This window comes from Anas platyrhynchos, chromosome 9 (assembly GCF_047663525.1).
Source record: "Anas platyrhynchos isolate ZD024472 breed Pekin duck chromosome 9, IASCAAS_PekinDuck_T2T, whole genome shotgun sequence".
NCBI classification, from domain to species: domain Eukaryota; kingdom Metazoa; phylum Chordata; class Aves; order Anseriformes; family Anatidae; genus Anas; species Anas platyrhynchos.
In genome coordinates, this window is record NC_092595.1 from 17,134,208 (window position 1) to 17,147,816 (window position 13,609).

The following is a 13,609-nucleotide window of genomic DNA, read 5'->3' on the forward strand; positions in this document are numbered from 1 at the left end:
GAAAGAAGGGGAGGAGGCTTGTCACCCTTCAGAAGCAGTGAGCTGGTAAATCAGTTGCACTATGTGAGGGCTTGCTGGGGAGGACTGTTGTTTACATAGAAAGGAAGTTTTGATTTCTTTAGGCAACATGCTAGCATTTAATTCTTGCCAGCTCCTGGGCAAACTCCACTTACTCCAGTTGTTCGGCTTATCCAAACTGTTTCTCTTCTTCCGAAGTATGTAATTTCATTATTTTGTTTGTATTGTTTTTCACCAACTACTGTTTTCTTCCTCCTGATGAAATGTGTCCAAGTGTCCTTTTCAAGTGACATATCCTATTGTCCTAGCGCAGATCAAGCAAACAAAATTCAGTTTAATCTATCATTTATTGTCCTTCTGGTTAGAATTTCTGGAAGTCGTGGAAAGCCCGACTAAAAGGCTTAAAGTTTAAGTCAGGCATTTCTACTTTGAACCTCGCTGCTGAAGATCTCAGCAGAGAGAACAGAAGGCTAAACCATCCCAGTTCCAAAAGCCCTTCAGAGCAGGGTTTAGGTGAGACAAACGATATAGGAAAGCTTTCCTATATTCCTATTCTTTCATTTAAAGAGTCAGGACCTTTAGAGTGTCATTCTGTTGTTATTTTTGTCAGTGGGAGGTGTTTCTTGATGGAAAAGTTGTGAAGTAATCACCTACTTTCTCTCTCTTTACAGCCGTAGATGAACAAAATGCCCAGACTCAGGAGCAGGAAGGCTTCCTCCTTAGTCTCTCAGCTTCTGAAGAGGGCAAGGAGTTAAGGAATGAGGATAAAATCTCCCTGCAGTCATCACACAGCAGCAGCTATGGAGTGTCCAAAGTGAGGAACCAACGGAAAGGTACTCTGGGGCTGCCACCATGCAGATCTTGCATGTAACAGTGTTACACTGTTCCGAGTCCTGTTTTTCTCTCGTTTTTGCATGATTGCTCTAAACCTCAGATGCTGCTCTTCGCACAATTCTGTGTGCAACCCCATGCATCATACACACTATCATAGATTCATAGAATATCCCAAGTTATAAGGGACCCACAAGGATCATCAAGTCCAACTCCTGGCACTACAAAGGTCTACCCCAAACTTCAGACCATGTGACTAAAAGCACAGTCCAAACATTTCTTAAATTCTGACAGGCTTGGTGCAGTGACTACGTCCCGGGGAGTCTGTTCCAGTGCGCAACCACCCTCTCAATGAAGAACCTCTTCCTGATGTGCAGCCTGAACCTCCCCTGTCACAGCTTGACACCATTCCCTCGAGTCCTATCACTGGTCACTAGAGAGAACAGATCGGTGCCTGCCCCTCCGCTCCCCCTCGTGAGGAAGCTGTAGACCATGATGAGGTCTCCCCTCAGCCTCCTCTTCTCCAGGCTGAACAGGCCAAGTGACCTCAGCTGCTCCTCATACATCTTCCACTCTAGGCCCTTCACCATCTTTGTAGCCCTTCTCTGGACATTCTCCAACATTTTCATGTCCTTTTTGTACTGTGATGCCCAGAACTGCACACAGTTTCAATACATTTTAAATGGCTGCTGATTTGTGGTCTTAGCATATAGCAACTAGCATTCAGGTATTTATTTTTTTAATTTAGCAGTAATCTGCATTCTCTTGGCTTTCGGTGCTTGGACAAAGATGATCTTGAGCATTTTTCATGTCATCTACCTGATGACATTTCTCTGTAAGCCGCTGCCAGCTTTTGCAGATGACAGAGAACAGAAGCCAGCTTGGTTTAATAACTGTGTTACGTGAGTAATTTGTTAGAGATCCCCAGTCATTCCAAGTATATTTGGAACCTAGCGAGTATGGATTGGGAGCCAACTACCCTGTCTGTTGTGCTGCTGTCACCAGCTTTTTCTTATCTCCATTTCTAATATTTGCAGAGTCATATTTCTGTGCCTCCAATCTGTGAGGTTTTCCGGCTGCACATATGCCACATCTCTGTCTGTTACTGACTTGTTCTGTCAGCTGTTTGTTTAACAGTGGCTAGAGTGTTTTGCTGTTGAGTGATTTGTAGCCCAGCCTTGCTGCTTGGGCTGTGCTGTTATGTGCTGGCCTGAATCACGTCATGTTTGTCAATAGCCATGTTTGTGTTGTGTTTTACAGCATCCAAGTCTCCTTGTGAAAGACAAATAAACAAAGGAAGTTTGTCGCTGGGCAGCTCTGCATCTCTTCCTCCCCAGACAGGAAACCGGGACAACTTGCCAATGCTGAACACAAAAATCCTCTATCCAAGTGAGTGTAATACCCACCACTTCCCATTTTTGCAGCAAAAGGTAATATGGATGACAACAGCACAGGTTTAACTCTCTGTATGAAAACACCAAATTGTTCTGCCTGATGTTCTTTTGCTGGGTCCACTTGGAGAGAAATCCCTTTGTAGATAACTTCCTACTAGAGTTGATCAGTGGAGACTTGAAGGAATTAGTAATAGTTATCAATTTGCAGCTGCGAAAACCTAAACACAGATTTTTATTAACACAGTGCAGCAACAGAATTTAGATACCGATTACAAAGATCTTCTGAGCTCAGAGGGACCTTGAGAATGCTGGTAGGGTGCCAGGTGGCTGAGAGAGGTTTCTGAAGAGTGGCAGCCATGGACGGGGAGCAGCAGTCCCCTTATGTGAAAGCTGAAGTCACTGGATAATACACAGACCCGGCATATATGCACAATTCCCACCTCACACATCTTGTGTTGCAGCTTCTCTGCATCACTGCAGTGCTGTCCTTCCACCTCTTCCCCCAATTTACTTGTTCAAACAGTTTCTTCTGGAAGCAGGTCATTTCCTTTTTCTCTGAAAAAGCTCATATTTCTGTATTGCCAGCAGGATTTAGAATTTTAGAAGCAGGAGGTGGTAATTCTTGAGTGACTTGGAGAATAATTTCAGTCCTCCTCCTTTCCCTCCTTGAAGCAAGGATGTTGCATGTCCCACCCTGGAGCACATAGCTACTGCAGTGAATACACTCCTATTTCCCATTCACATGGGGTTTTGGGAGTGGAGGAAAGCACTATTGGTAGTTGCTTTCCACAGTGTGTGACTGGAGTTAATATATTCTGAGATTCAAATTACGTTTTCTGTTTATTATTATCACAGTCTTCCCCATTGTCAATTTTCCTGCAGATATCCGTGCCGGCATGTCTGGGTCTTTGCCTGGGAGCTCTGTCATCAGCCGATTGTTGATCCATGCTGATCCCTTCAACTCTGAGCCTGAAAATCTGTGAGTATGCTCAGGATGTTGAATGGAGTGGGTCTTTCCAAATGAACCCCAGCATTGTGTTGTGAGAACTAGATTAGTTTAGAGAGCTAAATAACTAACTGCAGCAACCTAGAGTTATGTAAACGAATTCATATGCTGATGCCAGTGAGGATCAACTTATGTAGTTAGACATACAGTGACATATCAGACTCATAGAAGAAGAGTTTTAGGTTTTAGGTGAGAGAATGAAATTCAGACCAGTCTTCTCCCACCACTCAGGGATGACTCCAGTTTCCAGTGAGTATGCAGTAACTTGTGGGGGAATTAGCACCATTCCAGCACGGAGGCCAAAGAAAGCTCATGGGCAGGCCACACTGTGGGAGACAAGTGGGAGATGTGATGTGAATGCTTTCTCAAGCTGTTTCTGCTAAACTGTTTAACAGTAGAAAAATCAGTTGGTACACACTTAAATATTTTTTCCTAATCTCAGTGCCCCTGAGATTCACTAGTGGACGCTTTTGAGCTTATTTGACAAGCTGTCTGTAAGTAACACCTAACATATACATGCTTCAGCAATTAGCATTGCTAGGGTTTCCTGAGTCCTTTTACACAACCCCAGTGACCAGGAGCATAGCTTTTTGTAAATCAAGTGTAGACTTCAGTGTATGTTTTGGTGGCAAGGGGAGAATTCCTCTACAGATCTTCTGGCTATGGTCAGAGGCTGCAGGCCAGGGACCCTGCTCAACAGCAACTTTTAAGTTATTCCTTGTGGGTTTTAGGCAGCTCCCAGCAGTGTTTATCTGATGTGTTGGCATACAGCCATCTTGTTCTTCACATTTTTATACAAGGTAGCCAAACATTTTTTTTTTGTTTGACAGTGAATGTTACACAGAGAAGTGTGTCATGAATAATTACTTTGGAATTGGACTGGATGCAAAGATTTCTTTGGATTTCAACAACAAACGTGATGAGCACCCAGAGAAGTGCAGGTGGGTTTTTCATGGACTGACCTTTGGCCAGAAGTGATCGCTTCTGACCACTTTATGTTTTCATGGATGCTTTTGAAGCCAGTTGTCTAAAAGTGTGCTGAATAATTACATCATCAATCTTGTCTGCATCATCTTCCTTCAGGGTTTGAAATCATGATGAAGGGGATAAGTTACTGATTCGTTACTCATTTGTTATGCTGTTCTGGATAGTATAAGATCTTTGACTAGCTGCATCAGTGTGGATCCAGTACATTGGTTCTATTCACTTCATGATCTCACTCGCAAGGTTTTTCTCCTGGACTTGCTGTTTGGCTCAGAAACAATCACATCTCAGTGCCACAGAGGCTGATTTTGGCTTTGATACTAACTTAATACAAACCACTGTATAAGACACAGGCTTTGCATTTTTGCATATCTGGGCAAGTACAGGATGTTCTGTATAGCCTGGGACTGGTACATTTGCTATACTTATTTGAGCTAATACCACAAAACTTTGTGGATGCCCTGGTGTCTGAAACTGACCAGTTCTGTGCTGGGGAATCTGTACTTGTTTGTTAATGTGTGTTACTCAGTCATCCTCAATTCCTACCTGTTGTTTTTTTTTTTTTGTTTGTTTGTTTGTTTTCAAGAAGAATATTTTCCTAGCATAATCTATGACCATTTTGAGTGCTTGACCCTTTTGGAAGCAAGGCACATTTGTATTTTAGGATGTAGGAGGTACTGTTTCAAACTATATAGGCTATTTCACCTCTAAGTGAACAGCTAAGTGCCAGTCCTGACCTTTTCTCTTATGTTCTGCACCTTTAGAAGTCGTACTAAAAACATGATGTGGTACGGAGTATTGGGGACCAAGGAGCTGCTGCACAGAACATATAAAAACCTGGAGCAGAAAGTGTTGTTGGAGGTGAGGAACTAGCACATCCATCTGTTGCTAAAACTGCGGTACCTAATTGTATCTCCTGGAGCATCTCTCCTGTGAGGAGAGGCTGAAAGACCTGGGTCTGTTCAGCCTGGAGAAGAGAAGACTGGGGGGGGATCTTATCAGTGTTTGTAAATACATGACGTGTGGGAGACAGAGGGATTTGGCCAACCTCTTTTCAGCGGTTTGTGGGGACAGGACAAAGGGCAATGGCCATAAAATGGATCACAGGCAGTTCCGCACCAACATGTGGAAGAACTTCTTCACAGTGAGGGTGAGGGAGCATTGGGACAGGCTGCCCAGGGAGGTTGTGGAGTCTCTGGAGATATTCAAGACCCATCTGGACGCCTACCTGTGCAACCTCCTGTAGGGAACCTGCTTTGGCAGGGGGGATGGACTCGGTGATCTCTGGAGGTCCCTTCCAACACCTACAGTTCTGTGATTCTGTGAGTCTGTCATTCCTGTTTGGGGATGAGAAACAAGTCTCTCTAAAACCTGTGTCTACCAGAGGAGAGGTGATTCATGAGACATGAATGATTACATTCTTCTACTCTGATAGACAGAGAATCATAGAATGGCTTGGGTTGGAAGGGACCTTAAAGGTCATTTAGTTCCTACCCCCCTGCCACGGGCAAGGATGTCACCCACTAAATTGGGTTGCTACCCACAGAATCAGAATAAACTGAAGAAAGCTGAACTGTTCCCAGTCCCAGAGCATATGCTGTGGTTGGAGGTGTTCTCTACTGTTGTGCTGAGAGTAGTAATACCTTTTTTTCTGTACAGTGTGATGGGAGGCCAATCCCTTTGCCCAGTCTCCAGGGAATTGCCGTACTCAACATTCCCAGCTATGCAGGAGGCACCAACTTCTGGGGGGGAACCAAGGAAGATGATGTGAGTATTTCCTAAGACAGTCCAAGAAACATTTTAACTTAGTGTTGCTTCTGGAGTCATAGCCCCTGACTGTCCCATAGTGCTTGGAAGAAGACAACAAGGAGCCTGTCTGCATGTGCTTTCTCTTTGAGGTGGATAGGATACTGAAAGGCCAATCTTCAGCAGCTTTGCACCCAAGCAATCCGTAGCAATTCAGAAAGAAACCGGATGCTGTCCAGGGCATTTAGGCTTCCAGGAAATGTGTTAAATTGGCCTTCTCCCATCATGCTGCCTGAGGAGTAAAGCCCGTTAAAGGCAAAGGCAGTTAGATCTACTCACAAACATCGTATTATTTGAAATGAAAGAGTGCCTACTCTTAAAAGAATTATTCCCTTGTGACTACAGTCTTTGTATTGGAATTATTCTTTAGCTGCCGTTGGAAACGCAGCTGGAATATTGAGGCTCTTTTTTCTCTTTCCTGTGTCACTGCAAATCTTCACCTTCTAGTCTCATTGTTAATTCTGTACAGATTAAGCACCAATTGTGCACCAGTGGGGAAAAGGAAACCTCCCTATCAGAGCTGTATGTCAGTTGAATTCTCTCTCCCTTGTATTTGCCTAGACATTTACAGCCCCTTCCTTTGATGACAAGATTTTGGAGGTGGTAGCCGTGTTTGGTAGCATGCAGATGGCAGTGTCACGAGTGATAAACCTACAGCATCACCGGATTGCACAGGTATCAGCTGCCTTTGTGAGCTCTGCTTGCCTCCCCCATCTCCAGTGCGTGATGTTTTTGCCAGTTTCAGTCTGTAAAGCCCTCCTTTCTTCTCTGTTTTGTCCATGGAAAGAGCATCCACCAAAGCTGAAAAGGTGTGTGTTCAGGGGCAATTTGTGCATGGAATTGTTTGCTAGTATTCACTGTGGGAGGAGATAGATTAGCAATTCAAATACAGATTAATCCAAAGACATAGCAAATGCATAGCCTGTACAGTACTTGGGGAAATGTTTTGGAAAGAAAGAGCGTGTCTTGTGCTTTTGAAAAAAACAGCATTTTAGAGCTGTAATGCAATCACTTCTTGCAGTGTCGGACTGTGAAGATAGCAATCCTGGGAGAAGAGGGAGTTCCTGTACAAGTGGATGGAGAAGCCTGGATCCAGCCTCCAGGTTACATTTGGATTGTTCATAAGAACAGGGCACAAACCCTGACCCGAGACAGGGTAAGAGCAGCCTTGGATACACTGTACTCATGCTTTTGATGTTACATATTCCTGGCCACATATGAATGATTATCTTGGTGGATGTAGGAATTATGTTTTGCTAAACATTATAAAACCGCCTGCAAAGAACATGGCTAAACTTGCATTCACTAATTGAGAAATCAAATAAGTAAGGTTTTTGCAAGCTTATTTTACATCCTTTTCTAGGTGCCCTGTGACACAACATTTCTTAACATACTTGCATGCTGTTTTTCCTACAGGATGACTGACTCGCTGAGTGCTGTGGAATGTCTAGATTCAGCTGTTCAATATCTTAATTTCTCATTATTGTTCAGTATGTGGCTTATACCTCGCTGACCAGGACAAGCAGTGTCTCATGCCTCGTTCATCAGTCTGTGTCTGTCTCCTAACTCTCAAATATACCTGATAAGTACCAGCATATAAGGAAGTGTCCTTGCCATTTTAATGTATTACTGAATGGTGGGAAGTTAAAGGAAAGGATAAAGGTATTGCTGTGGTACGGACAGGCTTACGGTTCTCCCCCAACTCTGTAATTTTATGTGGATAAACAGTTTGTTTGATAGATACTCTTAAATTAAAATTCCCAGAATAATATGCCTTTACCCAGTTTCCAGAGCAAACTGAAGTCCTCTGCAGAGGACTCACCTGCTGAATAACAAGAAATGAGAGAGCAACCAAGAGGAAAGAAGGAAAAGCAGCCAGATACAGATTGGAGACATTCCCTGGTGGGAAGTCACAAGTGTGATAGTGTGGAAAGAAAGCAAAAGTGGGACTGCCGAGCTCCCATCATGGTAGGACAGGGAAATACCCAAGACCTCTTGAGCTGGGAGAGAACACTAGGTATCGGTGTGGATGGTGGGGAGAGGAGGAGAAGGGAGTAGCAAGCAGAGTGTTCCCTGGAGAGATGGAAAGCTTCTGTAATGTCACACTGAGAGCTTGGAGGGGAGTGGGATGAGATAGCACAGAGTCAGGTGGAACAGGATTCCTGCTGTAAAGGTGGGAGAGAGAAAAGGAGAGGCTGCCTTCGTGTGGGTACAGTGGGAAAGGAGAGTGAAGCACGGAAGGCAGACAGGGCACACAAGTCCCTAGTGAGCATGTTGTGCATGAGTGTGTTGGACCATGGCTGTGATTGTGCTACCCCACTCCTCCCTGCCTGCAAACCAGGTTCTGCTGCATGGAACTGCCACTGAGGAGTAAGTTGCAAGTTTGCAGAGCAGCATTCAGCTCTCATGTTGACCATGGGCTTATCCCTAATTCTCCTGCTGCCCTTGAGGTCATCATTGCACACCCTTTCCTTCACAGAGCCAGTCTGTCCTAAGCAGTAGATGAAGTGGGGTCCTCTTTTCAAGTTGGTGACCCTGTACATTTGGTAGCATTTTTCAAATGTGATTTGGGATGTTTGGTTTCCTAAGCAGAAGATGGAAAAACTCAGATTCCCTCATGGCCTCCTCTGGAGCACTGAAGAGTCATCAGCAAGGCTGAGATCAGCAGATAGCTTGTACAGAGCTGGCGGAGCTTGTTTTTGTCCTATAAGAGAAGCAGTAGGATAAAGGAGTACTTTACCACAGGTCTTCACAGGTATTTGCAGGTGCAGGAAAATGAAGTGTCTTCAGATTGTTGGGTTGTCCCCATGGCAGTTGTGTTCCAGTGGACACTGGATCTCCTCTCCAGACATCTACCTCCTCTCCCTCTAGTCCTGTGCCCCTTACCTGTTCTGTAGTCATCTCATTTGAATTCCCAGGACCAGGATCCATGACTACTATTTTCTTTCCCTTTCCCCCACCCATCACACTCAATCTCCTTTCATTTTCTGGCTCCCCAGATGCTGATTTTTTTTTTTCCCTGTGAATGCTGTGCACTCCTGATCATTATCCTCCTCTTTGAATTCTGCTTCCTGTTTTGGCCTTCCCGTCCCATAGTGCCTTCTCTCATCTAATCTTTTCTCTTCCCATTTCTTGCACTCAATTCATCTCTCCTTACCCTGAGGCTCTACATGTCAGTTTTCATTCTCACCATATCCAATTTTGAGCCTTCTGCATTGGATGTGTTTTTTTTTTTCTGAAGCACTAGCTGATGGCAGCAAGAGGATCAGTAAGAGTGCAAGCGGGACAGGTTCTGCCTCAGAGTTCGGCTGCTAGTACACCCATTACTGGGGAAGCCCAGTTTACTTCCAGATAAGGAGGAGTCTTGAACATTTTTAATTTCCAGCTCCAAGATGTCACTTGAAGAGATGTGCACTTATACTGCTGCTCCCTTCTTCCCACAAAGCTTGTTGAATCGGATGGATTTTTACTGAATAACGAAAGGCACTTCCTTAGGCATACATGTCAAAATTCTGGTTTCTGGTTCAAGGTATAGAGGCAATACAGGTACTCAAAGAAAAGGCTGCCACTACTAGAAAATTGGTGGATTTTTCTGGTCTGGTCCTCAGAAGTGGCCTAATGATTTTGACTAAAATAAGGCTTAAGTAAAAATTAAACCAACGCAAGCACATGGCATAGAAAATTTCAACCCAAATAGCTAAAGTTAGCAAAGTTACAAGCAGCTGAACAACTGGGTCCTCCAAAGTGTTTTACAGTCACTGGCACTTAGAGCCTTGTTTTTATAGGAGATACATAAGGTATCTTATAGTTTGCTTGCTGTGGTTTTAGGCATTTGAGAGCACCCTGAAGTCCTGGGAAGACAAACAGAAATGTGAGTTGTCACGACCCTCCTCTTTCTCACTGCAACCAGAGATCATGTCGGAAGAAGAATCCACCCAGATCAACCAATTTGGTCAAGCTGCAGGTGCTCTGATCCACAGGTGGGTCTCAATTTGCTTTTAGTGAATAGAGCCCTCCTTTGGTGCCCAAAGTTCTTGTCTGACACCCTGTTTCCGGAGACTCTGTTCACTCTTCTCTTGGGCAGTGCCGGTCCATGTCACTGGGTACATTCTTTCATTATGCACTGTCCCGGCTCCATGAGGACTGGAGTTGTATAAACTGTCATAGGTCATCCTGAACAAAATGTATCACTTTCACAAGCAAACACAGATCATTTAAACGTGAAACAACCCAGTGGCTTTGAATGTCAATGATTGTTATCAGAAGTGAAACACAAGTCCTCTTTAAGAGCTCAGTTGACAAGCTGGGTTCTTGTAACCATGATGCCCAGCAGAGATTTCTGTAAGAAGTCACTTTATGCTCATCTGCTCATCCTTTACTCGGACATTCAGCTGCTTGGTCTGGGCCTCTGAGGGAAAATGCCCAGAGTCTCATCAGTGAAGTGTTAATGAAACTGCAGTGTGTGCAGCTGCCTTTCACATCACTATGGTCATATTAAAATGTCTGGATCATATTTCAAACTGATCCCAACTTGTGTGCAGAATTGAATATGCATCTGGAGTTGTGCATGTGAAATCTGCCTTGCTTTGCATATGCATGCTCACTGTAGCAGGGAAAATAGCCCTGCTTTGCCAGAGCCTGTACCTCTCCCATGCTTTATCCCTGCTCCTGTCAGTCAGATGGGTATTAAAGGAGATACCCAGACAGAAAAGATCTCTGCTTTGAGCACATGCTGATGCAATCTATAATTCTCTCTTTAGCATTCGGGAAATAGCCCAATCCTATCAGGACATGGAACAGGAGCTTGCCCATGCTGTCAATGCCAGCTCCAAGTCTATGGACAAAGTCTACGCTAAATCCAAGTCTACAGAGGTACTTCACTCACTTGGCATCTTCTTTTTGTCCTTGTTCCATAGCTCATGGTCTCCCTTTCTGATTGACCAAAAGTAGGGCTTGCTTCTCTAAGACTTCTTCCTTTGACTGCTCAGACCTCTGCATTTCCAGGCTTAATTTGCGCATGAATTGCTTCCCCTGCAGGGCCTGAACTGCAGCCTTGTTGTAGAGATGGTGAATAATGTCAAAGCCCTGCATAATGAGACAGAGCTGCTGCTGGCGGGCAAGATGGCGCTGGTAAGAAGCACAAAGCAGGAGTAAAGCAGCCTCTCTCTTTTTCTCATCTCATACTGTGGCCTTGGCGAGCAACGTTTTGCTGGTGTTTGTCTTCTTTGTAACAAGTCAGTGAAAATTACTTCCAGGATGAAAATGACTTGCAAATGAATTCCATCCAGGAATTTAGGATGGTGTTGTTCCATTAGTATGATGAGCAGTCAGGCTAGTTTGCTCCAAGTCTGGAGCTCAGAAAAGATACAAATTATGAACTTGGTGATGTCCGGGCAGGGTGACTGCTCTGCGCTTCCTTTTAAAAGGAGGAGCTGCGCTGTTTAGCAAGGAATTTCAAGACAAAAGGCATGACTATACATTCCACCATATGGCTTTTAACTCTGCTTTGCTTCCGTTTCTGATCCAGCAATTAGATCCTCCCCAGAAGGAGCAGCTCCAAGCAGCCCTGGCAGACATGGACCTCCAGCTGAGGAAACTGGCAGACATCCCTTGGCTGTGGCAGCTTATGGAGCCCTGTGATGAGGAGGTGAGGAGGACCAAGGCTGTATTTCCCTAGCTATTCTCTTTTTCACTCGTTTGTTGTGTGCCTTTCTGTGAATGTAGAGGTGATAGGAGAAAAGATCATTAAGAAGGAAATTTGACTCCCTGAGGCTTAGAGAAAGTAATTTCCTGCTAATGTCCCTTGACTGACATGGGATCAACTTTCTCTGTTTCCTTCTCTGTCTTGGTCAGAATTAGTTTAGAGTTTTTTTTCCTCTTTTACAGAGTTGTGGACCTGAGTTTGACTTTACTTGTTGCAGGGGGACCTGTGAATATTTTCCTGATTTTCTCTTTTTGTTCCTGTAGAACCAGATGCTGGATTATTCTAAACGCAGCCGCAGTGGCAAATTCCGTCTGGTGACCAAGTTTAAAAAGGAGAAGAACAACAAAAATAAGGAGACTCATAGTAGCATGGGATTGCCGGGTACCAAGTCTGCTCATTCATTGTCTGTCTCTGTCACGCTAGTGTGGTCACAACCCTACCAATTCTCTGTTTCCTCTCGTGTTTTCTCCCTCTTCTGTTTCACTTGCATCTTATCTGCCTTTTCTTTGAGTATAATGTCTTTTTCACATGTCAAAGTAGTTTATTGTTCTGTCTGAGTCATGATCCCCCAGTACTCAGCAGGTTTTCCTGAGCAGAAAAAGGAGGTACCCTCTGAAGAATTCTGCCTACATCTGGCCATTTTCAGGGGCATTTTAGAGGGTGCTTAGTGCAGTGAATTTGAGTATTTTGGCATTTTAGGTATCAAAATGACTGTGGGGCCCAAGTCCGCATAACTCCCATCTTTTTCACTGCTGATTCTCTGTGATATGGTTAATGATGTTTCTGTCATTGATTTACCTTCAGGCTTTAATCAAGTTTCATGTCTAAGGGGATCAGCATCACCACAGGTGCAACCCTGACCTTTAATCCTACTGATCAGTAGATAAAAACTGGCCGTGAATCATAAAATTGTAAGACACTTTCTCTCCAATTGGTTTAGTTGATTTTTGGTTTATATTGTGATTATGAAGACCTTCTTCTTCTGAAATTCAGAAGTGCTATCTGTTCTGTGGGTTCCTGGGTCCTATCCTCTGCCATGGACTTGTGGGTACAATCTCCTTCTGTCTGATGTGCTGTTGCTCATCCATTGCACCCCAGCATTTGGGAACTTTATTCTTCTCTTATTTAGAGGCTGTGCACGAAGGTGGAAGTCCAAGCCCTTCCTCTCTCCCTCAGACTTTAGGTAGAGAGGTTGCCACTTTGTTTGCAGACCACAAGTGTTCATACATAATAGCAAACTAACCTGTGGTTGATTCTTTTTTATACATTTTATGACTCTATTGTTTTGTAAGCAGAGGAATTTCAAGATTTTACTCATAAACACGGGGGTAAACTTTAAAAAGTTTATCCAATCCTGTCAAAACAAGCATGTGCTTCCTCCTGGCTTTACTACAGCTATAGCCTCTGCTTAAGAGAATACCTCTGATCTTACTCTGCCCTACCTCCTTTGTTTGAGACTGTAGGTTGTCCTTGCCCTCTCTTTGGTTTGAGGCTGTGGTACTGCTTGCCCTCCTTCTCTGGCACTGAGTGCTGATGGTGTCCTCACCTCTCATTCTCTTCTGGGATTCTGGGTACTCAATGCACTCCTGCTTTTCCATCTCTAACAGTTCACCTCTGGGGAACGGAGGAGGTTGCGGCCTGGCTTGAGCATCTCAGTCTTTGTGAGTATAAGGATATCTTCATCCGGCATGACGTCCGGGGCTCTGAGCTCCTGCACCTCGAACGGAGGGACCTCAAGGTACTTTCATGATTGGCTCGTCAGAAATAGCCAGCTGCATTTGCATGACCTTCTGTGCTGAATGTGCTTGGAAACTGTCTGCCCACTGTTCATTCCAAATGCCTTGGCAAGATGAATGGGTTCATTGT

The 13,609-nt window shown here is 44.3% G+C and overlaps 1 protein-coding gene across 10 annotated transcripts in view; it reads left to right on the plus strand.

Moving 5' to 3' along the window:
- The window catches only part of DGKD (diacylglycerol kinase delta), a 62,895-nt gene that overhangs the window by 44,057 nt on the left and 5,229 nt on the right, over positions 1-13,609 (plus strand). For 7 of the 10 annotated variants that reach the window (XM_027464452.3, XM_005029781.6, XM_038183892.2 and 4 more), the window contains 14 exons: positions 690-851; positions 2,110-2,238; positions 3,126-3,222; positions 4,080-4,190; positions 4,998-5,094; positions 5,893-6,000; positions 6,601-6,714; positions 7,061-7,195; positions 9,868-10,019; positions 10,800-10,911; positions 11,077-11,169; positions 11,567-11,686; positions 12,007-12,124; positions 13,351-13,481. In XM_027464452.3, coding sequence (XP_027320253.1) covers positions 690-851; positions 2,110-2,238; positions 3,126-3,222; positions 4,080-4,190; positions 4,998-5,094; positions 5,893-6,000; positions 6,601-6,714; positions 7,061-7,195; positions 9,868-10,019; positions 10,800-10,911; positions 11,077-11,169; positions 11,567-11,686; positions 12,007-12,124; positions 13,351-13,481 — 1,679 coding nt within the window. Of the gene's footprint in view, positions 1-689; positions 852-2,109; positions 2,239-3,125; positions 3,223-4,079; positions 4,191-4,997; positions 5,095-5,892; positions 6,001-6,600; positions 6,715-7,060; positions 7,196-9,867; positions 10,020-10,799; positions 10,912-11,076; positions 11,170-11,566; positions 11,687-12,006; positions 12,125-13,350; positions 13,482-13,609 lie in introns of those variants that run through there. The other 3 variants (XM_027464454.3, XM_027464453.3, XR_003499167.3) reach the window with 3 other exon arrangements.